Source organism: Ahaetulla prasina, chromosome 3 (genome assembly GCF_028640845.1).
Source record: "Ahaetulla prasina isolate Xishuangbanna chromosome 3, ASM2864084v1, whole genome shotgun sequence".
Classification (NCBI taxonomy): domain Eukaryota; kingdom Metazoa; phylum Chordata; class Lepidosauria; order Squamata; family Colubridae; genus Ahaetulla; species Ahaetulla prasina.
The window spans coordinates 105,310,258-105,333,433 of NC_080541.1; the positions used below are offsets into that span (position 1 = coordinate 105,310,258).

Below are 23,176 nucleotides of genomic sequence, written 5' to 3' on the forward strand. Positions count from 1 at the left end.
TATTAACAGGGGGTGTCTTATTTTGGGGAAAACAGGGCACATCAAATTCCAGTGTATAGTATAAAAGGAAAAAAAACACAAGAAAATGATGAAAAATTCCAGTATATGGTTTGGTGGAAGCAAGCATGGCTTGATAGCTTACAGTGGTGCAGAAAGATATCACAAATGTTGGGGCAAAATAATTTTAGCTGTTTCCTTTTCTTTTTATAATTTAATGTCTTTAGTTCATCTGACTTGTATTTCTTACTCCTTTTCTGCATTCAACATAATGTAGCTCATCCCAAAAGAGAACAGAGTGATGCATATTTAATGTATGTATGAGCTACTTCATTAATGGCAAAACCATACAACATACATGAATTGAATGGATCTGCTTCTCCAAGGAAGTGCAAAACACTTTTCAGTTTTGATTTTAAAAGTTTCTCCTTAAATAAGAGTTTAAAATATAACCATAAGTTTGTAGAGATTCTCAGCCATCCAGGTCATGGTTCTCCCAAAGGTTGTCCCAATTTGGAATGAACACCGATTAATCCCACAGAGATAGCAGTGCACCATAGGCTGGTCCAGTGGTGGGCTGCTGTCGGCTGTAACAACTGGTTTGGCTAGAACAGAAAATGTGAGCATGTGCATAAAAACGCCAAAGCCAGTCTAAACACCTGACTGACTGTGCAACCATAAAATAAAATAAAAAACAAACAAGTTCTAAAATAATTTTAACATAATCTACAAAAAAGGATATTGTATTCTCAAAGTTCCCTTTAGAAAGAGAGGGAATCTGGGCTTTGCATCATTAACCTACAAATCCACAAAATGTTTTGTACTTACCCCTTTCATGCCATTAAACGTCCTTTAAAAAGTGGGAAGTGCTCCCTAAGATTTACAAACTAATTGTATCTCCACAATGCCTTGTGTCCAAACAATAACCCTGTTCCTGTATGGGCTGCCTATATTAGTGGGATTTTTTAGCTGAATAAGGACACAGGCCTATTTGGCCACTGTTAAGACAGATACTTAGCACCAAAGTCTACTTAATTCTTACTTATCTTGACCCTTTCCCATGGAAGCTGTGATGCTTTTGCTTAAATTTCTGACCTCCCATGCAAATCTGTCCCCCTTTCTTTTTTAATCCACTGTCTGCCTTCTGCTATTTTTCTGTCTAAAAATCCAATGACTCTGGGTATATTTAAACAACTTTAATGAAACACCACATTATCAATAAAATCAACTTCATGTAGCAAAATATTTATTTTTATATTCTCTTCTGCTTTTCATTAACTTAGGATTCCACTGCCCCTCCCTCCATGAGATTTTAATTCACAAAACAGATTTTCTCATTATGGCTCTGCATCCTGGCAGACAATTTTGAAATCCTGTTCCTCGACTCATAACAATATATAGTTGAAGTGAACAGCAAACAGAGATAAAGGGACATATTCAGAATAAGATTGGAAAGTATTACTTTAATCAGACGGTACTAAAAATATTAAAGTTGAGGATTCAAAATTAACTCTATTAGAATAGTTTTAACCTAAGGATTTATATTATTTTGAATACTCTTACCAATGCATTTTTACAACGGTAAATTGCAGTTTTGTAATTTATTTTAAGTGTCAATTGTTATCCCACAGAATTCCAAGGTTGGGGCCATAGATCTGGAGGCAACTTCCATATGTTTGTTTTTCCATAACAGAAGCATTGCTTAACACTTATGATACGTTACACACATATTTCCAGAAACTTCTGAAATGCTTGCCCACAAACCCAAGAATCACAAGAAATAATATGTTGTATAAAACATCCACACTTCCATATTAAAAGCTAACATAGGTTATCTCTGGAGTTTTAGCTAACTGGGAGAGATGCCCTTGACAAGAGCTGTATCATCTTCCTTTTCTATTCTAAACGATCTGGAATCATATGCCCAAACGGTGTCAATGCCTTCGCCAAAGCTATGATTTGGTCTCCAATGGGGAAAAGGAAAACGACAAGCAATGACTCTGGCATCCTGCAGGAGTTCATCTCCAAGCTTCTTCTCCAGCTGTGGCATCTGTGAGGAAAGATCAGAAATGTTCAAATAATGTGGAAGAGACGCTTGATACAGTCTGAAAAATATGCGTATCAGGGAGTATTCAGGGATATACATTCAAGTGGGGACTTGTATAAATATAAAATGGTTGGCTATGAAGAGAGTATAGTAAAGGGGTGCAATAATTAAAAATAATTGGCCTCCTGAATGTGAAAGACGGATGCTGGCTATACAAGACAGGAAAGCAAAATGCCAATTGCACCAAATTAGCAGAAAAAAACTACGTGTTGCTTGTGATAAATGGTTAGGAATACAAAATGCAGAATGAAGCAGATACATTATTCCTTTTCAAGGTTCCTCATATCCATAATGGGAAGCTCAAGCTGCTTTCATTAAGACTGCAGTCAATTATCTCAAACACTATAAAAAAATTTCAAAGGTAACTTCCTAGATCTGAATGTGAATGTGGACACAGGAAGTCCATTATAGGGTCTGATTCCATTCTCTAACTTTGTGAGAAGGAATAAAGAAAAAATGAAAAGAAATCAAGTTCCAAGACACTATTTGAAGGGATTAAAGATCAAGATTGTTAAAAAGAAGCAAAAGGAAGGAATATAAAGTTGGTTTATTTATTCACGGTTAAAATAGGTATGTTATCATCTCTGATAATCCCTAATGGAGTTTTGCTGTCATCAGCCCTGAAATGTGATTTTATGGATTTTTAAATAGATCTCAGATAAGGGATCATTTGTTGCTTAAGAGGTGATAAATTACTAAAATTATTTCTATGAGGTGGTGAAGGGGAAAGTTGTTCTTTCTCTATTTCTTTTTTTTCTTTACTATATTCTTACTTTTTTCTTTTCTATTTCTTTCTTTTTTGGCACTTTCTATTTTTTACTTCCTCCAGTTTTATTTGATATTACTGTTGTAAATTCTAATTTTTAATAAAATTACTACATATGAAAAGATTCCACTGCTCAGTATTATAAAGATGAACAAAGCTTTATATCAAATGCATTAATAAAAACTTCAAATATTCTACAATCTCACAATTAGACCTTCTATTGGAATATTCTAATGGAAACTTACCATCTGAGGAACTCCAAAAATGACAATGTTTGTATACTGTGAAAAACTGATCTGTTTTGAAATAAAATGTCAAATTTAAGAATTAATGCTATATAAATGCACTTTTCATTCATGAACATGCATGTTCAGGGAAGCCAATCAGATTAAAACAACTGGTGGCTAGATCAAGTGGGTTCAAATCATTTCCTCTAAGCTTTCAGGAACAACCCCTTGGCACTTGTATCAGGACAAATCTTTTATTCGTATTAAACAAATCTTTCCTCCATATACTGATGACAGGTACAGAGTCATCTGGTAAGGGATACAGAGGTGTGAGAAAGGCAATGATAAAGGAATAAATCCTTCTACCTTATTTATTAGTGGAGCAAATAACTGTAACCAATTACATAAATAGTATATCTAAGCAGGTGACCTTAAGATAGAATCAAAAGCATGGGGAAAGAGAAGGATTGCCACTTCGCTGCTGGTTTGTATAGCAGCTGTTTAAAAATATAGCCCAATAATTCCACTGAGTTACTCCGCAGAAATACTAATGGGCATAAGAAGCATTTTAAACCTGTTAAAAGCCACAGTAAATAAGATATTTGCTTTCTCTAGACAACTGATGATTTGCATTCTGGGTTTTTGTTATGTTTGCATACCTTCCATAAGTCTGAAATGTAAAAATTGACATCTTGATGAACTCCCTCTCTCCAGGCACGGTATCTCGAATACCATACTAACCAAGGATTTAATTCATAACCCACAGCTTTAAATCCAACTTTTGCAGCTGCTATTACCTGAGTAAAGATAAATAAGTATTTAATTTAAAAAACTGTTTCCTTATTATAAAAATTTATTTGTGTATATATGTATGTATATATGACAACGAAATAAATAGGCGTAGCAATTTGCGTAAGATACTTTGTCAGATTCTTCATCATAAATGTATGAGATTTATTGCACTTTGTAGTCTTACTGCAATATTGTTAATAAATCTGTATAAATTATTAGTCTACAAAAATTATTAGTCTGCTGAGAAGCTAATATTCTGACTTTCTCTACTGACTGTAATGGTTGAGGAAAAAAACATAGAAATCAAGATTTACAAGCTTCTGGTTAAATTTAAAAAAACCTTGTAACTCCTCTGCCAGCCAGCCTACTGAATTTCCACACTACTGTAGTCATGAAAGAAGAGATTTGCCTTATGGTTTACAAAGAAAATTAAGTAGGCTTGTGGAAAATGATTTAAGGAACTCATTCCCTCTCTGCCATTCTACCCACTTGTCTGCGCGAAGCTCCTCTTTGTCTCATGTATGAAATATTTCCGCATTAAACAAAACAAAAAGTTGAACCCACATAGCTAAGAGGATTGCCAGGTCATAACCCAGAGCAACTGTTTAGGCCTGTAATATCACAAGACTGGAAAAGTAACAGCTCTGATAGGTTTCTTCTTTGGATCCCCTCTATTCCTTTTTAAGGCCAAATCTGGAGATGAGATAGCTCTCCTGTCTTGCTCCCATTTTTCCCTTTCCTTATTTTATTGTAAGATTATAATGTGCATGGAATCCCAGGTAACTACAAGTACACGACAAAGTAGAAAACAGGTGGAAGAAAAGTGAAGCCAAAAGTATGCATCCCAGAAGGATAAAGTCACAACCACTAGACTTTATACTGTAATCCAGAGTTCTACTGAATTATTTTATAAATGAGAGGTATAGTACTTTTCTTTCATACCTTAAGAGCTCCAGAACAATTGTTAACATTACCAGCTAAAAGCTTTTCAAAAGCTACTCTAAGAAAGACTTTCTGAACAATACTAAGCTGGATGTTTGTATCACTAGCAGGTTGCTTAATTAAGTTGTGCGTGTGATTTTAAATTCCATCCTTGTCCTGAGAAAGATATAAGAATGTATTTAAGGCAGGGCTGTATGTCAACATAGACTTCACTGAAGTTTAATTTCATTAAACAGGATTCGATTTAAACTTACAATACGTCCGTCACCGCTTCCTATATCTACTAGCATTCCTTTTCTGCCTTTCAACATGATTAGGACATTTTCAATCTGCTTTGAAGTTGCAGGCACAAATGGCAGGCAATGTTTTCTCAGTGCTGGAGCAATAAATGGAATGGTCGCAGAGTATAAGGCTACTAATGTCCCACCAATTATACCAGGGAGCAAAACACCCCAATTCCTTTTGGTAGAGTCTTCATCAGCATTGGTCAAAAGTGTAACTTCTTGAGTTCCATTGCCTTCAGCAAGAATTTTTGACATAACAAACAAAAAACCTAGAAAAACAAAAGTAGTATGTTTAGCCTGACAAGATATAGATGATATTTATACGTTTATGTCCCTGATTTAAACAAGAAAACCTTTACTTGGGTTTTCATTACTTGGTTTCTAACAGCATCCACGCACATATTTTTGCCATAAAGCAACAGATCTCACCACTTTGTTCCTTAGCTAATAATATTGAGAGGTGAATGAACAAGAATTCATCTACTGTAGCTATCAGGGCCAATGGAAAAATCTACAATTGAATATAATCTCTCTGTAAAGCCATAGATAATTTACACATATCTAATATTACTTTCTCCTTCTATTTTCTCCACAACAACAACCCTGTGAGGTGAATTAGGCTGAGAGAGAGTGACCAGCTGTCACCCAGCTGGTTTTCATGACTAAGGCAGAACTTGAATCTCCTGTTCCTGAGGTTTCAATTAAATGGTGCAATATTTAATATTTTGTATAGACTCAATTATAGTGGTGATGGGGCACCGTTGGAAGAGCTGAGGGATCAGGTCAGGGACAGATCATCATGAAAAAAAGGATGCAATGTCAGTGATCGCTAGGAATCGACATCGACTTGATCTTGATGGCACATAATCAATTCCATCAGAATAAGCAAAAAATGTACAGTACTGGTGACAAAAAAACCAGAAAGTTCTCATTGGCTTACTGAATGTATATCAAAGTATCTTTGGGAGGGGGGAATATAGTAGTGCGGAAAAAATGAGTAAAGCGTAAGTTATTAACCCGCAATTCTAACTATTTGGACAGAGAAGCAAGCACCACGAAATTGCTCCCTACCTGGAGAATTCCCTTTCGCTCTTGGCCACACCCCTTCGGAACAAAGTGACGTAAGAGGACCTGCCCCCTCCGAAAGCCTGCGCCTACATATTGGAAACCGCGGGAAACCGTTCTTCCTGCTCAAGTGGATCGTACCATTATTTTCATTAGGGGGACTCGTGTTTTTCGGAAGAATACAGTTTTTTCTGATCCGCATTGAAAATATAGGGCACCGAAGATTGTTAAGGCTTTCTCTGATCTCATCATCATCACATGAAAAAAAAAAAGCCAAGAAATGATGTTATCCTTAGTACATGGCGTTGTATAAAATGGGTGAAATCCGAATTGCTACCACGTACAAAGTGGGTGTATTGTAAAGCTGTGGTTCAGTCGTGCTATCTAAATGTATGATTTGCTTGTTTGAGATTGAGTGTATTATATAAACCCAGATAATATGCAAAAAAATTGTAATAAGCCCAAGTGTCAGTGTAATATGGGACGGCAGAAAACACATTTCGTGAAGTTGGAGCCTAATTAGTTTAGCGTCTTGGATTATGTCCCTTTCCCAGGGTAAAAATGAAATGTTGGTAAACTAATGAGAACTTTGTATTTTGTTCAATTTAGTTATAATCCATTACCTGTGAAGTATCTTGAATTACTATATCTAGATTAAAAAAAACCCATCAATTTTACCCAAACTGCACAAAATAAATCCCTCTGAGCGCTTTTATTTTCTATACAAGTTGTACTGTTCAAAACTCAGCTAGTTATAGATGTAAAAAAGTTGGTTAGCTAAAAATATACTGCAGTCTTGTTATAGGTAAATACTAAAAATCTGAACCTGTCTTTTCTGTGATCAATTTAGTTCTATCTTTGATAGAATATGAACAGTAATTTTCAAATTTATAATTTTGTTTTAGTCTCTGAATTTTAACTGTTTCAACATCACTGTATGATTTAGATGTGCAAAACTCCTTGAGGAAGGCAAACTACGGTAGTAATGAGAAAGATCATAGAGTAATTATATAAAGACGAACAGTCCTTGATGAAATTATCCAGATTCCGCAACAATATATTTCTCAATTCGGCTTGGAAAGCTGTCTGAACCCACGCGGCGCACATTCGTGCATATCCACTATACCAGGGCTCTCCAACCTTGGTCCCTTTAAGACTTGTGGACTTCAACTCCCAGAGTTCCTCAGCCAGCTTTGCTTTGCTGGCTGAGGGACTCTGGGAGTTGAAGTCCACAAGTCTTAAAGGGACCAAGGTTGGAGACCCCTGTACTATACACTACTAGGCATGTATAGCGTTTTGCTGAAAGATTTCCCACAGGCTTGAACAGAGACACAGGCAAGTGTCTCTGAAAGAAGTCCACTTTAGCATCTGTTGAGCCACGACCGATGTCTTAATGCGGCGTTTCTTCACTTCTAGATGTGCGGACTTCAGAAGCTGTGGAATTCTGGGAACTGAAGTCCGCTCATCTAAAAGGTGCTGAGGTTGAGAAACACTGCCTTAGTGCAGGGGTCTGCAACCTTGGTCTCTTTAAGTTTAAGACTTGTGGGCTTCAACTCCCGGAGCTCCTCAGCAAGCTTTGCTTTGCTGGCTGAGAGACTTTGGGAGTTGAAGTCCACAAGTCTTAACGGGACCAAGGTTGGAGACCCCCTGCCTTAGTGGGAGGTGTAAACGAAGCCACTATAGTTCGTTAGAGTGATCTTCGCTTCGTTGCAATGAACGCACGCGGCGTGTGCGTGTTTCCTAGCTCTATGGTCCGAAGGGGAGCCGATACCATTTTAGTGCGCGTGCGCACTCGCATATACCCGCCCCACCCAGAGGCTTCTAGAATGTAATGGGCGCCGCATTCTAGAAGCAAAGTGCGCATGCGTTCCTTTTGTCCGCGAGTGGATCCCGCGAGAAGGGAAGAGTTGCGTCAGGCGGGGCGGGGCGGCGTGGTTCTCTTTCTTTCTGTGCGGTTAATTGTGGCCTCGTGCGCCTTCCTTCGGGAGGATCGACCGCCGTCATGTCGGCCATGGGGACTTTAGCTTTTGACGAATACGGGCGGCCGTTCCTCATCCTCAAGGACCAGGACCGCAAGACCCGCTCTACGGGCTTGGAGGCCCTCAAGGTAAAGATCGCGGACCGGGCAACGGTCCCCTGCCTTCTACGGACCCCACCGGTGTATTGCTCCTGAAACGGCATTCAGGTTCAGAGGTGTGGAGTTGGGTCCCTTGGGCAGGGCCCTTTTCCCCGCTCTCGGCTTAAGTTTGCCTCAGAAGGTCGCCTTGTAGGTACAGCAAATCCCCCTCGCGTACACGCCGTTTGAGGCCTGGGGAGAGGGAGGGGGGCAGTGGAATTTCGGTTGGAAGAAGGGAAAAGGAGCAGGAAGGGCATTCGTCCACGTGCAGCGGGATGTATTATTAGCAGGGTTGTGTTTAAATTCGTACCGATCGGTTTCCTTAAAACGGCAGGTAACTGGTTGCTTATGGCAACCTGGCCGCCTAGCAAGTCAGATGCCGACTAGGGTAGAAGAGTCATCGTCTTTGCAGGGTAAGCTCCCCTGCCTTGTGGATCAGCTGATCGGCTCCTGTTTGCTTGAACAGCCGGCCTGCCCCCCAATTCAGCAGCCCAACTGTCTTGATCTCAAATTTTGACACCCCCATGTGTCAAAACCTACATCCTTCTCAGCACCATGCACATAGAGGAAAGCGATTGGCATGTCCTGTTCTGTTGCCTCCTGACATTTGGGGAAGAGGAAAAAAGATGGGGGGAACTAATTCCTTTTCTGAAGTTGCTCCCACACAATTAAAAGCTCATCATTGCCACCATCAGCGTAGCAGGATAGGGATTATCAGTGAGAGAAATAATTGGTTATAATTTGTAAGCTTAAGGATGGGTGCCTGACAGTGATAAGACACTTGAAAAAAGATTGTCATGCATTATCTTAAGTACTTTTAAAGCATCTTTAAATCCATATTTTTTAATAGTCTGGGTAGCAGGGATAGCTTGTGGAATTTTGATACTTGCTGGGAAAGTAATTTCCGTATTGTGACTTTTAATGGTTCTGGCAGCATAAAATTCTGTTTTGTTTCCAATAACATTTATATGATAACATAAAGAAGATTATTTATTATTATTATTATTATTAAGATAATGGACTAGGCAAAGAGTATCGTTGCTGTGAAGATCATTCAGATGAGGTTAACAAAGTGCAAGAAGAAAGCACTTATCAAAACTTTTAAATAGGCACCATTTTTGCAAGTCTGTTGCAAAAGCAGCTGCCTTCAAAATGTCTGGCTTTGTTTGTATGCGTGCATGTGCAAAATATGTAGTATTTTTAGCATTTGAAACTGCTGAATCTATATTTGTTTTTTTTTTAATAGTCTCATATAATGGCAGCCAAAGCAGTAGCCAATACACTTAGAACATCACTTGGCCCCAATGGTAAGCAAAATGATTTATTTCTGTACACTTTTAAGCTTTTTACATTGTAAGGCTTTTAATCTATATTGTTCTTTAAATGCTTATTATAGGACTTGATAAGATGATGGTTGACAAAGATGGTGATGTAACAGTAACAAATGATGGAGCTACTATTTTGAATATGATGGATGTTGAGCATCAGATTGCTAAACTTATGGTTGAATTGGCAAAATCACAAGATGATGAGATTGGGGATGGAACCACAGGTGTTGTTGGTAAGATTTGTTTGTTTTGTTTTCTTACCAGAATTGAATAGCATTACTTTCTGCAATATCTAGCAAATTGGACTTTCATTTTCATAACATTCCTTAACATGAGATACTTTATTTTTCATCCAATTCCTACTGCATGTTGGGTAACACAGTTCATTTAGCTTTTGTTTGCTAACAAAAGAATTCTAGATATTTATCAGAACCTGTCAGGAAATATATGATAAACTCCCCTTAAGTACCATGTTTCCCCAAAAATAAGACCCTGTCTTATATATTTTTTAATCGTGAAATAAGCGCTTGGCCTTATTGCCATGCGCTCAAAAGCCCGATTGGGCTTATTATCAGGGGATGTCTTATTTTGGGGGAAACGGGGTAATTGTTTCATATTTTCTTACAGCAAAAAGTACATCATTTTAATATATAATGTTCTGTAGTTCTGGCAGGTGCGCTATTGGAACAGGCAGAGCACTTGCTGGATCGTGGTATTCATCCAATCCGAATTGCAGATGGTTATGAACAAGCTGCTCGTATTGCTATTGAAAATTTAGATAAGATTAGCGACAGTTTTCCTGTTGATCCTGAGAACACCGAGCCTCTTATTCAGACAGCAAAGACAACTCTAGGCTCAAAAATGTAAGTATTTTTCAAAGAACTAAGTTAGTGCACAAGAGAATTCATATTACTCATATTACTCATATTACTGAAGTATATGTTCAGTCGTATAAGATTCTAGGAGGCGATGCTTATCTCCATTTTTTGGCTGAGGGAGCTAGTGTTTTCTGAAGACATTTCCTTGGTAATGTGGCCAGCATGACTATACACCGAGGTGCAAGAAATGCTGTTACTTTCCCACCAAAGTGATACCTATTAATCTACTTGTATTTGCATGCTTTCAAACTGGGCGAGATGTGGGGGCAGGAGTGAGTCCTCACCCCGTTGCCCAGCACTCAGGTCTCAAATGCAGGCTGTCAGCTTTGTAGCTGACAAGCTCAATTTCTTTAACATCTGAGCCATCATTGCCCCCTCCCCCCGAAGTATATGTAAAGATGATAAAATATTTAAACACTATATATTCAAAATGTAAGGCATTACATCTAAAATAATACCAGCATAATTAAATATAAAAGCAGTTATAGTCAATACAAATATTATTCTACCAGTAAAATACAGTAATAAAATTGTAAAATGAAAAGAAATACTAGGAAAAAAGCTATAAGGAAGGTTTTTAAAGGGGCAAACTACTGAAAAGTTCTACATTGTAGGAGCCTCCATGCTAACTGTCAAGTGAGTGGGTTTTTGATTAAGAACATTTAACACAGAGAAGATGTGTTGTATATTAGTCGTGTGGGTCAGGGATGAAATGCTACCAGTTCAGACTGATTCTCCCGAACTGGTAGTAAAAATGCTCCGTATTTGCAATGATCAGCTGTGGTGCACGATTTATATTAGCTATAATCGTTGGATTTCCTGCTATCTAGCTAATCTAAATCACATGGCACAGCGGTTTCTATAAAGTTTTTCATGCTATAGGGCCCAGATATCTGAGAGACTGTTTATCTCCTGTAGTTTCTGCTGTACTGTTTTATCCTACAAAGATCTTGGTCCAACTAATTAAATTGTGTCAACTAATGGAACTCCGGAAATTTTCTGTCCAAAGATCCTCTGGAAAAGCATGCCCTCAAATATTTGCAGGGTGGATTTGATTTAAATCAAGTCAATTTAAACCATAATTTTTAAAAAGCAACTGTCATCTCTGTCCCGCAGCAGCTCCTCCTTTGGCCCGCTGTTCACTCACCAACAGTCCCAATATTGCAGAAAACACAGCTTCATGCTACGTAACTAAGCTCCATTTCATGATGAATAAATTAAATTATTAATGTATCTTAAATAGAAAAGTATCTTTAGATAGATTTTACTCCAAAAGCATTTTATTAAAATAAATTTGATAAACAACAAAAAATCCAATTTAAATAAAAAATCTGATTTTTAAAAAATTTTTAAATGATTTTTATCCACCTTGAATATTTGTATTGCCCTTTCCTGTTTAAACAAGCCCTATAACATACTCTTATGTCAACTACAAATTGGCTTCAGCATTGTACTACAATGTAGTTTGTATACTATACATTCTTCGAAATCTTGCTAAATCATTTTGTTCTATAAAATTTTGTTTGCTTTTGTTTTAGCATCTGAAAAAGCTGAATCAATGCTTTCTTTTGTATTTAGAATTAATCGTTGCCATAGACAAATGGCAGAAATAGCTGTTAATGCAATATTAACAGTGGCAGATATGGAACGCAGAGATGTGGATTTTGAGCTGATAAAGGTCCAAGGCAAAGTTGGTGGAAGATTGGAGGACACTCAGCTCATTAAGGGTGTTATTGTGGATAAAGACTTCAGCCACCCACAAATGCCTAAAGTAAGTGTTTTTGTTGGTGATAAACTGTTATTTTTTACATAAAGTAATTAAATTTTAAATTTTCACATTGCTATTTTATTATGTTAGCTCCTTTATCATACATAATTAGAAAATAATTATGATTATTAGATAAACTCAGTTAACTGCCTCTTAAAATGCTATCATTCTTTCTTCAGGAAGTTAAAGATGCTAAAATTGCAATACTGACCTGTCCATTTGAACCTCCTAAACCAAAAACTAAGCATAAGCTCGATGTTACATGTGTGGAAGACTTCAAGGCATTGCAGCAGTATGAGAAAGAAAAATTTGATGAGATGGTGAAACAGGTTAGAAGATGCACTTGACAATAACAAATTTTTATAAAATTTTCGTTTCAAATATCTACATTATGTTAATCCTATGCTAATGATTAAATAGTAATGCAATTGTGGCTACTTGCTAAATGTGAAATTATTTCCATTCTTAATATTTATATCTAATATTTTTTATATTAAGATACAGCTTAATGTCTCATTTTATATAAATAAATGTATTTGTATATATGTGTGTGTATGAATGAAAGCAAGGCACTGTGATCCACTCGGAATACAAAATTTGACATATTTGCTTCTAAAGTTACTGGTGGGGGGAAAACTTCTGTATGTTATTTTGCTTATATGAAGCTAACTCCTTGGCTTATTTCTGGGCTCATTCCTTTTGTTCTTGTGTCCGTATTTTTGTTGAAACATTTTTATTTTATACCTTTTATTTTCGTATTGGCCAATTAAGAAGGATCATCAACCTTTTCAAAAAATGTGGTTATTCTGGCAAAATGGTTGCGGGGCAAGGAAGGGGATTTCAATTTCTGAAATGCCTGCTATGGAAGACATTACTAGTTAGAAAGCACAAACATAGTAGAATATTTCTTACCATGCCTGTTCAGTTTAATCTTTATGATGAAATATGGTGGCTTTGTGGGAATTCATGATGTGAGGGGAAAAAACTCAGGTGGAAGACTCGGCATTGGCCATCCTAGATGCCATTTTGGGGAAAATAGCCAAGGTTTCCCTATTACTATATAATAATCATATGATATATAATAACCATTGTAATTATTTTGATCTGGGAGTAGCTTTGTTGATTTTAAATTAAAACTTTTGTTTACCATATGTGCACTGTTAATATTGTTCAAAAAGGAATAAGTTACAATAGAAGTAAAACGAATGCTTGTATTTTTAGATCAAAGATACTGGTGCAAACTTAGCTATCTGCCAGTGGGGATTTGATGATGAGGCCAATCATTTATTACTCCAGAATGAATTGCCTGCTGTTCGTTGGGTTGGTGGCCCAGAAATAGAAGTAAGTATTAAGTGTTTATTATTTGTGTTTTTTATATTTAAGATGTTCTTCTTACTGGTCTGTTTTTATTTTCAGTTGATTGCCATTGCAACCGGAGGACGCATTGTTCCTCGCTTCTGTGAGCTTACGCCTGAAAAATTAGGATTTGCTGGCATAGTCAGAGAAATCTCATTTGGAACAACAAAAGACAAAATGCTTGTGATTGAACAATGCCAGAATTCCAGAGCAGTGACTATCTTTATTAGAGGTGGAAATAAAATGGTGAGCAAGTTCAAGTAAAGTTCATGGAGGGACACCATTTCAGGGCTGGATTATACTGATTATACAGGCTGTCTTTCAGGTGGATAATTATTAATGAATGCAAAATTCTCAAAGGATCGCATTGGCTATTTTATTTGCTTTACATTTTTTGCTACAGTTAACATGGATATGCTTTATACATAACCTAGAAAAATAAGACCAATTTGCTATTTAAAAAGCAAAATAGATAGCTTAAACTCCACAGGGTTGGATGGACAAATTTTGTTTCTCTAGGAAGATTAATGGAGGAAATCGGAAAATTTACTTCTGTGTCCCTCTGCGCAAGGCAAAGAAAAAAAGAACAGATGTTGGCCAGAAAAGGTTTTTCAGCTCTGCATTAGCAGAAGGATCTAAGCTGTATAGCAGTATTCCCAAGCTCTTTCTCTTACAAATACGGGGATTGTGGTCTAGACACAATTGCATGAGAATAGGGAAGAGCATCTCTTTCAGTAAATTGAATGCAATTTTTGTGTGTTCTGCTTTTGATCCAGACAGACATAATGTGAAAAATGTTTCTGTGAATTACTGAAATATATATAGGTAATGCTCAATTTAAACAACCACAATTGGGACTGCAACTGTGGTTACTAAGCAGTGCAGTCATTGAGTCATGCCTGATTTTATGACTTTTGCCATGGACATTAAATGAATCATACAATGATCATGGAGTGTTATGATGAACATAAGTGAAAGGACCAGTCATAAGTCACTTTCTTCAGTGCTGTCTTAACTTCAAACTTCATTTAACTTCATTAAATGAATGGTTGTAAATTGAGGACTATATTTCTATGACTGTACAAGTTCTACAGAGTTCAGTTTGTATTTTTGGATTATAGTGCTCAAGTAAATAGTTTGTTGGCTTAAAATACATTTATTAGGATATATACAGCTAGATGAGAATAAAGAACTAGGTATAGAACTTCAACTTATATGTTTGTGTTTGTTTCCTATAATCAAAGATAATTGAAGAAGCCAAACGGTCTCTTCATGATGCATTGTGTGTAATCAGGAATCTTGTTCGAGATAACCGCATTGTTTATGGTGGAGGTGCTTCTGAGATCTCTTGTGCACTGGCTGTTAGTGAAGCTGCAGATAAGGTAAAACATTTTATACATTAAATCTTTTTTATTTTTAAACTATAGAGGCTGAAATACTACGCTGCAAAATTGATTTTATTTATACCTAATGTTTTTGAGGGAGCACCTATAAACATTTTTCTATCAGCATGTATATAATTGAAATAGTTTTGTGGCCACAGGTTGATGGAATGGATTGTTTCCTGGGTTGATAAAACAAAAAGTATTCAGATGATTAAAAATGTTTCTTTCTGATTAAAGCATCATTTGCTTTAATCAGTTTTCAAAACTGTTTTCACAACAGTTTTCAAAAATTCTTAATTGCAATTTAATCTCTGGATGTCCACAACTTTAGACCTGTTGATAAAAATAAATCCTGCAATGCCCCCCCAAAAAGTAATAGGGTACTTTGTTTTGAAGTATTAATAATCCCGGGATATATTTTATTAAGAGCAATATAGTTTGCTGTTGATCATCGGAATGAAGTTTACCTCCTTAGTAGTTTAATCAAAATAAATATCTTGGATTATAATAGTGTTTTTAAAGTTGAAGAGAATAATTCTAGCATAGAACTGAACAGCTGCTGCCTTTTCAGACAATAATGCATTGAGATGTTTCAACTGATTGTTTATGATTTAATTGCCCATTTGAAATCTGCTACCTTGATTTTAGTGCCCATCACTGGAGCAGTATGCCATGAGAGCTTTTGCTGATGCCTTAGAAGTCATTCCATTTGCACTTTCTGAGAATAGTGGTATGAATCCCATTCAAACAATGACTGCAGTACGAGCTCGACAAGTGAAAGAAAACAACCCTGCTCTGGGTATTGATTGCTTACGTACAGGAACAAATGGTAAGAACCCACTTTTTTTAGATGTGTTGGCTTTGTTTTCATTTAAGCATCAATCAATATAACAATAGCTTTAATATTTATTCATTCATTCATTCATTCATTCATTCATTCATTCATATTTTTATACCGCCCTTCTCGAAGACTCAGAGCGGTGTACAGCAAATAAAACAACAGAGATCCAAGACAAATTAAAATATTATAACAAATTTAAAAATCTAAATTCGACCGCTGTATATTTAAAAAATATAGCTAATTTTTTTTACAAAAACTAAAACCCTGTTTAAAAACCTGCTAAAACCCCCCATATTAAAATCAATCAGGCCGTCAAATGGTCTTCTAAGGACAGCCGTGCGTCCAGGAGAACGCCTAAATTGCACCGATTCCCTGGGGGCTAGCGATTCACCCCCCACAGTCAGTAATGGAGTAAGCTGACTGTGCCGGGACGCCGGCATCCACAGCCACTCCGTCTTGGATGGGTTGAGTCGGAGCCTGTTCGTCCCCATCCAGACCCGAACGGCTTCAAGAGACCGAGTCATCACATCGATGGCTTCATTGGGGTGGTTCGGGGTGGAAATGTACAGTTGAGTATCGCCAGCATACAGCTGACAACTCACCCCGAAACCACGGATGATCTCTCCCAGCGGCTTCATATAAATGTTAAACAGGAGGGTGAGAGAATCGACCCCTGCGGCACCCCACAAGTGAGTTGCATAGCAGTAGATCTCTGCCCCCCTGTTAACACCGTCTGCGAGTGGTCGGAGAGGTAGGAGGAGAACCACTGTAAAACGGTGCCCCCCACTCCCAGACCCTCCAACCGCCGCAGCAGGATACCATGGTCGATGGTATCGAACGCCGCTGACAGATCTAACAGGACAAGGACAGAGGAACAACCTCTGTCCCGCGCCCTCCAGAGATCATCGACCAACGCGACCAAAGCCGTCTCTGTGCGGTACCCAGGCCTGAAGCCGGACTGGCACAGGTCTAAATAAACAGTTTCCTCCAGGTACTGGGGGAGTTGCCAGGCCACCACACTCTCAACAACCTTCGCCGAAAAGCGAAGATTGGAGACCGGACGGTAATTAGCCAGAATAGCTGGGTCCAGGGAAGGCTTCTTAAGGAGGGGCCTCACCACCACCTCTTTCAAGGCAGCTGGGAAGACTCCCTCCCTCAGAGAAGCACTGGTAATTCCCTGGAGCCAGCCTCGTGTGACCTCCTTGGCCAGTACTAGCCAGGAGGGACATGGGTCCAATAAACATGTGGTGGCGTTCAACCTCCCCAATATCCTGTCCATGTCATCGGGAGTCAGGGTCAAACTCAGCCCAAACAATGTTCTCAAGACGTGCCTGCGTCATCCCATCTGGATCTACCCAATCGGTGTCCAGCCCGTCCCGGATCTGAGCGATTTTATCGTGCAGATAACTTCCAAATTCCTCAGCACATCCCTGCAAGGGGTCCTCCCGAGCCCCCTGAATGAATGAATTCATATAATATGAATTTATATACAGGTAGGCCCCAATTTACGATCACAGTTGAGCCCAAATTGCTGCTGCTAAGCAAGGCAGTTGTTAAGTGAGTGCAACTTAGCACATGGCAACTGGCATGTATTTATGAGTTTTGGTCATGTGACCATGGGGCTGCTCCAATGGTCATAAGTGAAAAACAGTTACAAGTCACTTTTTTCAGTGCTGATGTAACTACAGTCGGTCACTAAATGAATGATTGTAAGTCAAGGACTACCTGTATGTCTTTACGGTGCTTTAAATGCATTATATAGTCTTTTTCCCCCCCTTTCCCCCTCTATATAAAAGCCTTTGCCTAGATCCCTTTAGGACTAGTAATAAGCAGAGAAAGTACTCTGTCATATAGATTTGCCTTTGGATAAATTCAGGCTGATAACTAATAGCCACTGGTTTTATAAATGCTTTGGGAATCTGCAAATGGTGTCAGTACTGCATTTGGCAAATGTGGCTGGTAATTATTTAAAGAAATGGTGGTTATCAACTATGATTTCTTTAATCTCTGCTTGAATATAATGGCAAAACTGTAATATAAGAACCACAAATAAATGGGTTGTGGATGGGATTTGACTGTTACTTTGTTTTGTTTTGCATTATTTTAGAATAAAGTAATTGCAATTTTTTAAATTAACTCAATGCATTTAAATTTCCTCTTTTTACAGATATGAAGGAACAAAATGTTATAGAAACTTTAATTGGCAAAAAGCAGCAGATATCTCTTGCCACTCAGATGGTTAGAATGATTCTGAAGATAGATGATATTCGCAAGCCTGGTGAAACTGAAGAATGAACATGTAAAAGCTGAAATGTTATAAATTTAGTAGTCATGTCAACAGATTTTTCCCCATAGGCTGTCTTTGATGTTACTAGATCAATAAATTACTAATAAGACTTCAACACTTCAGAAGTATCATTGAGCATTTTTTAAGTTATGCTGTATTTAACCTTTCATTATACGGAGTTTCTGTGGAAAAGAATAAACCACACTTGTTCATTATTTGCAGCCCTAATTCCTTTTGTAATGTTACTGAAGTTAATGTGACTTATATAAACCATTTTTATAAAGTTTGGGATTTAGCAAGGAATGTACTAAACAGTCCTAGCATTGTTGTAATGCTGCAGTAATCAGAGCAGTTAAGTGGATTCAGAAAAGCAGAGCACTCTGGCAAGTGCTGCTTTGGAGTACAGTAGCCCAGATTCAGATTCTGTCAGATTCCCAACTTCATCGCTACCTGACAGAATGATAAATTTGAATCTAAATTAATAGCGGTAGGTTGGGTTCTCAGATGGAGGGAGAGATTTGTTACATATCTTTGTTATTTAGCCCTAATATGTTAGATTCCTGTCAGTATGCTTTTAAACATTGGTTTGAACTATAGCCGCCTTTCACTGATATAAATTTTAACTCATCTGAAAAAGAGCAGATTAGAAATTCTGTGAATTGAAGTAACAGATGTAGAACACAATGTATTGGGGGAAGCCGATATAAGAGATTTCTAGCTTTGAATAGGAACAAGAGGGTTTTTTTAAAAAAAATTTCAGTGCTTTATAAATTCATAATCATAATTTAGAATTTAGTATTATTGAAATTATGAAATAACTGCAGCAGAGAATTACTATTTGATACAAGTTGCTAACATTGTATTATTATCTTTGGTGTTCAGATAAAAAGGCCAATCTCTCAGAATACTTGGTTCTGTTCTCTATTCCATAGATCAGGGGTATCAAACTGGCGGCCCACAGGCCCGATGCGTCACGCACAGGCCACGCCCACCCCAGCTCCGCAAAGGCAAAAAAGTGATACATTGTGATATGTCACATAACGAGATCAAGTTTGACACCCGTGCCATAGATTTGTCTTCTCCCCCACTATTAAGTCACTAATTGCAAAAGAATAGTGTCCTTTATAGCAGTTGTCATCAAATACCTGTACAATTAGCACAGGGGCCCCCCAAGGCTGTGTCCTCTCCCCACTTCTCTCTATACCAATGGCTGAATCTCCAAGGATCCATCTGTTAAACTACTGAAGTTCGCAGATGACACAAAAGGGTGATTGGTCTCATTCGAGACTGATGAATCCGCATATAGATGAGAGGTCGAACGACTAGCCTTGTGGTGCAACCAAAACAATCTGGAACTGAACACACTCAAAACCATAGAAATGGTGGTAGACTTTAGGAGAAACCCTTCCATACTTCCACCTCTCACAATACTAGACAACACAGTATCAACAGTAGAAACCTTTAAATTTCTAGGTTCTATCATATCGCAAGATCTAAAATGGACAGCTAACATCAAAAACATCATCAAAAAACCACAACAAAGAATGTTCTTTCTGCGCCAACTCAGTAAGCTCAAATTGCCCAAGGAGCTGCTGATTCAGTTCTACAGAAGAATTATTGAGTCTGTCATTTGCACCTCTATAACTGTGGTTCGGTTCTGCAACCCAACAAGAAAGACACAGACTTCAGAGGATAATTAGAACTGCAGAAAAAATAATTGCTACCAACCTGCCTTCCATTGAGGACCTGTATACTGCACGAATCAAGAAGAGGGCCGTGAAAATATTTACAGATCCCTCACATCCTGGACATAAACTATTTCAATTCCTACCCTCAAAACGACGCTATAGAGCACTGCACACCAGAACAACTAGATACAAGAACAGTTTTTTCCCGAAGGCCATCACTTTGCTAAACAAACAATTCCTTCAACACTGTGAAACTATTTACTAAATCTGCACTAGTATTAATCTCGTCGTTCCCATCACCAATCTCTTTCCACTTATGACTGTATGACTAACTTTGTTGCTGGTAATCCTTATGATTTATATTGATATATTGACCATCATTTGTGTTGTAAATGTTGTACCTTGATGAAGGTATCTTTTCTTTTATGTACACTGAGAGCATATGCACCAAGACAAATTCCTTGTGTGTCCAATCACACCTGGCCAATAAAAAATTCTATTCTATTCTATTCTATTCTATTGGTAGTCCAGCTTTACAGTTATAACTATGACTGGAATTTCCATTGCTAAGTGATAGTCATTAAGTGAGTCATCACATGACCATGACCAATTTTATTACCATTTTTGCCATGGTCATTAGTTGAATCCAGCTTTTTCCATTGACTACTTATCAGAAGCCAGCTGGAAAGGTTGCAAATGGTAGTTTTGTGATTCCAGCATGCTGCAGCCAATAAGTACGTACCAGTTTCCAAGTGCCCAAACCATAGTCACATGACCATGTGGAATTGATGGTCCCAAGGGCAAGACTGATTGTAAGTTGCTTTTTTCGGTGCTGTTGTAACTTCAAACCGTCACTAAACAATTAGTCAAGAATTATCTGTAAAATCTTTGCCTGTATGTGATATACTTAACTGAATATATATGTACTTTACTTATGCTAGTTGTATCCTTGATATATTCTTCTGTCACCAGCCAGCCAGTTACCTCCACACAAAACTTAATCTACTGGACATGTTGTGAATATGTGCATTTATACATTATAGATTCTAGTCATAAAGAGTACAGGAATAAAATAAATAATATTGGGCAATTTGTGCAGAATTTTGGATTCATTTGAGAAGAAGTGCTTTGAGACATGCAAATATGTGAATGCATTGTGACTTATTAAAATAGATGAATCTCTTTTCAGGACTGCATGCTTACTGCAGAAGCTTTCCCCAGTTTGCTCAGAGTATAACTCTTGGCATCCCCTAGCTGAGTTTTCTACTAGAAGAAATTGTGATCTTCTTCTAAGATGAAATTACATATTTAGTGTTGTCTATCAGCAACATGTTACTTTGCATTTAGGACTCTCATCCTCTCCCAAAATTTCATAAGTTACCTAAACACAAATAACAAGCGCTCCATGGCATAGGGCCGGGTTACTTACGGGACCGCCTGCTGCTACCGAATACCTCTCACCGACCCGTGCGCTCTCACAGAGAGGGATTCCTCAGGGTGCCGTCAGCTAGGCAGTGTCGTCTGGCGACACCCAGGGGAAGGGCCTTCTCTGTGGGGGCTTCCACCCTCTGGAACGAACTCCCCCCAGGACTTCGTCAACTTCCGGACCTCCGAACCTTCCGTCGTGAGCTTAAAACACATTTATTCATTTGCGCAGGACTGGACTAGATTTTAAATTTAGGTTGATTTTAATTGGTTTTAGTATTTATATCATTTTTAATTAATTTGGCTTTAGAATAAGTTTTTTAATTGTGATCTTAATTTGTATTTATATGTTTTATTTGCTCAGAACCGCTTGAGTCCCTCGGGAGATAGGGCGGTATACAAATTTGATTAAATAAATAAATAAATAAATAAATAAATAAATAAATAAATAAATAAATAAATGGAAGACTTGGTCTGTATATATGGAAGGTTTATATTTTATGAAATATGTCTCACTAGACAGCCTTTTTGATCATGGTCCTCATTCTCAGAAAAGTCTTACATCTGGTCCACATCTTTCCAAGGCTGCCTTTATGTTTGGTGGTTCTCCCCCCCTCCCCCCCCCGCCTTAAATTCCTGTTGTGAATTTCTGAGCACTACTGCAACTCTATTCATGTATTTAATCAAAGTGTGCAGTTGGTTAAACAACCTGTTATTGTGGGATGAAATAATCTGCAGATTGTTTCATGATTATGACTTGATCTAATAAGATTTAAGATTTTTTTTTCTTAAGAGCAAAGTAGTCATATGCTCTATATACAATTTTAGAGTCCAATAAACTTTAATTTCTTTCTTTCAAAATCCTCTAGCAATAAGGTTTGGGTTGTTAGCAAATTTGTGAGTTGCTGTCCAGTGATGTAAGGTTGAATTTGAGTATTCCATTTTTTATGTAGTGTACAGGGATTTAAATTGTCTGAATGAGTAATTGCAGTTTGTATGCTTCTTTTGCATTACAGTTTATTCATTTTGTATACTTTTAAGGAAGGAACAATATTGCATGCACAACATTAAACAGGAATTAATCTTACATTCTTGATTCTGTTAAATTATGAAATAAACAAATGAGTCTTGAGATTTTAAAATCAGAGTTTTCCATGGTACTGCAAATTATTCCACACATCTGCAGGATTTCATTAAATACAATACCATTATGGGGACTACAAGTTTTAAGATTTTGAATGTTTGATTTCTTGAAATTAGGAATGCAAAAAAGTGTGGCCTGTGGTTCAGACTGGTTTTTTGCTGTTGCCAAAGTCCAAGCATAGATGGAATTTTAAAAAATGACACTATTCTGAGAAAATATTGAGGGGTCTTAATGATAAAATTGTGGTATCTGTAGCATGGTAGAAACTTCCTTGACCTCAATTTATAGGAAAAAAGGCAGTGGTGAGATTCAGCCAGTTCGCACCACTTCGGGAGAACCGGTTGTTAACTTTCTGAGCAGTTTGATGAACTGGTTGTTGGAAGTAATCATTAGGGCAGAGAACCGGTTGTTAAATTATTTGAATCCCACCACTGAAAAAAGGGATTCTTTTTTGAAAACTTCGTTAATGTGTTAATTAGTGTTAATTTGCATAGGAAACAGCATGGTTTTTTTGTGTAAACATCTGCAGAAAAAACACTCCCCTTGGAGTGGGAACAGTGAGCGTTCTCAAAGCTATTATTTTTATAAAAAATACAGAATCAAAGTAAAATAAGGAAAAATGGCTCACTGAGCCAACTCACACAATAAGGAAGCTAAGGTCACAATGGTTATGCCACGTAACTGTAAGACTGGGAAAAAATTAGACTGACCCCCAAATTTCTTTGAATCTGGGTATTGGAGAAAGCCAGACACAAAAATCTGCTTTATCCTGAATCCGAC

At 37.6% G+C, this 23,176-nt stretch overlaps 2 protein-coding genes across 2 annotated transcripts; one reads left to right on the top strand and one right to left on the bottom strand.

Annotated features, from left to right (window-relative positions):
- Positions 1–1,142: 1,142 nt before the first annotated feature.
- Positions 1,143–6,575, bottom strand: ATPSCKMT (ATP synthase c subunit lysine N-methyltransferase). Its single transcript, XM_058176195.1, has 5 exons — positions 6,187–6,575; positions 5,086–5,384; positions 3,757–3,894; positions 3,116–3,166; positions 1,143–2,047 (listed from the first exon to the last, which is right to left on the bottom strand). Exons 1-5 carry the CDS (start codon positions 6,380–6,382, stop codon positions 1,847–1,849), a joined length of 885 nt encoding a protein of 294 aa, XP_058032178.1. The 5' UTR covers positions 6,383–6,575; the 3' UTR covers positions 1,143–1,846.
- Positions 6,576–8,115: 1,540 nt separating this feature from the next.
- CCT5 (chaperonin containing TCP1 subunit 5) lies at positions 8,116–18,354 on the top strand. Its single transcript, XM_058177740.1, has 11 exons — positions 8,116–8,287; positions 9,543–9,603; positions 9,693–9,857; positions 10,289–10,487; positions 12,081–12,273; positions 12,450–12,599; positions 13,492–13,611; positions 13,687–13,872; positions 14,871–15,008; positions 15,660–15,840; positions 18,020–18,354. The coding sequence occupies exons 1-11, from the start codon at positions 8,183–8,185 to the stop codon at positions 18,145–18,147; spliced, it is 1,626 nt and encodes a 541-aa protein (XP_058033723.1). The 5' UTR covers positions 8,116–8,182; the 3' UTR covers positions 18,148–18,354.
- Positions 18,355–23,176: the final 4,822 nt, after the last annotated feature.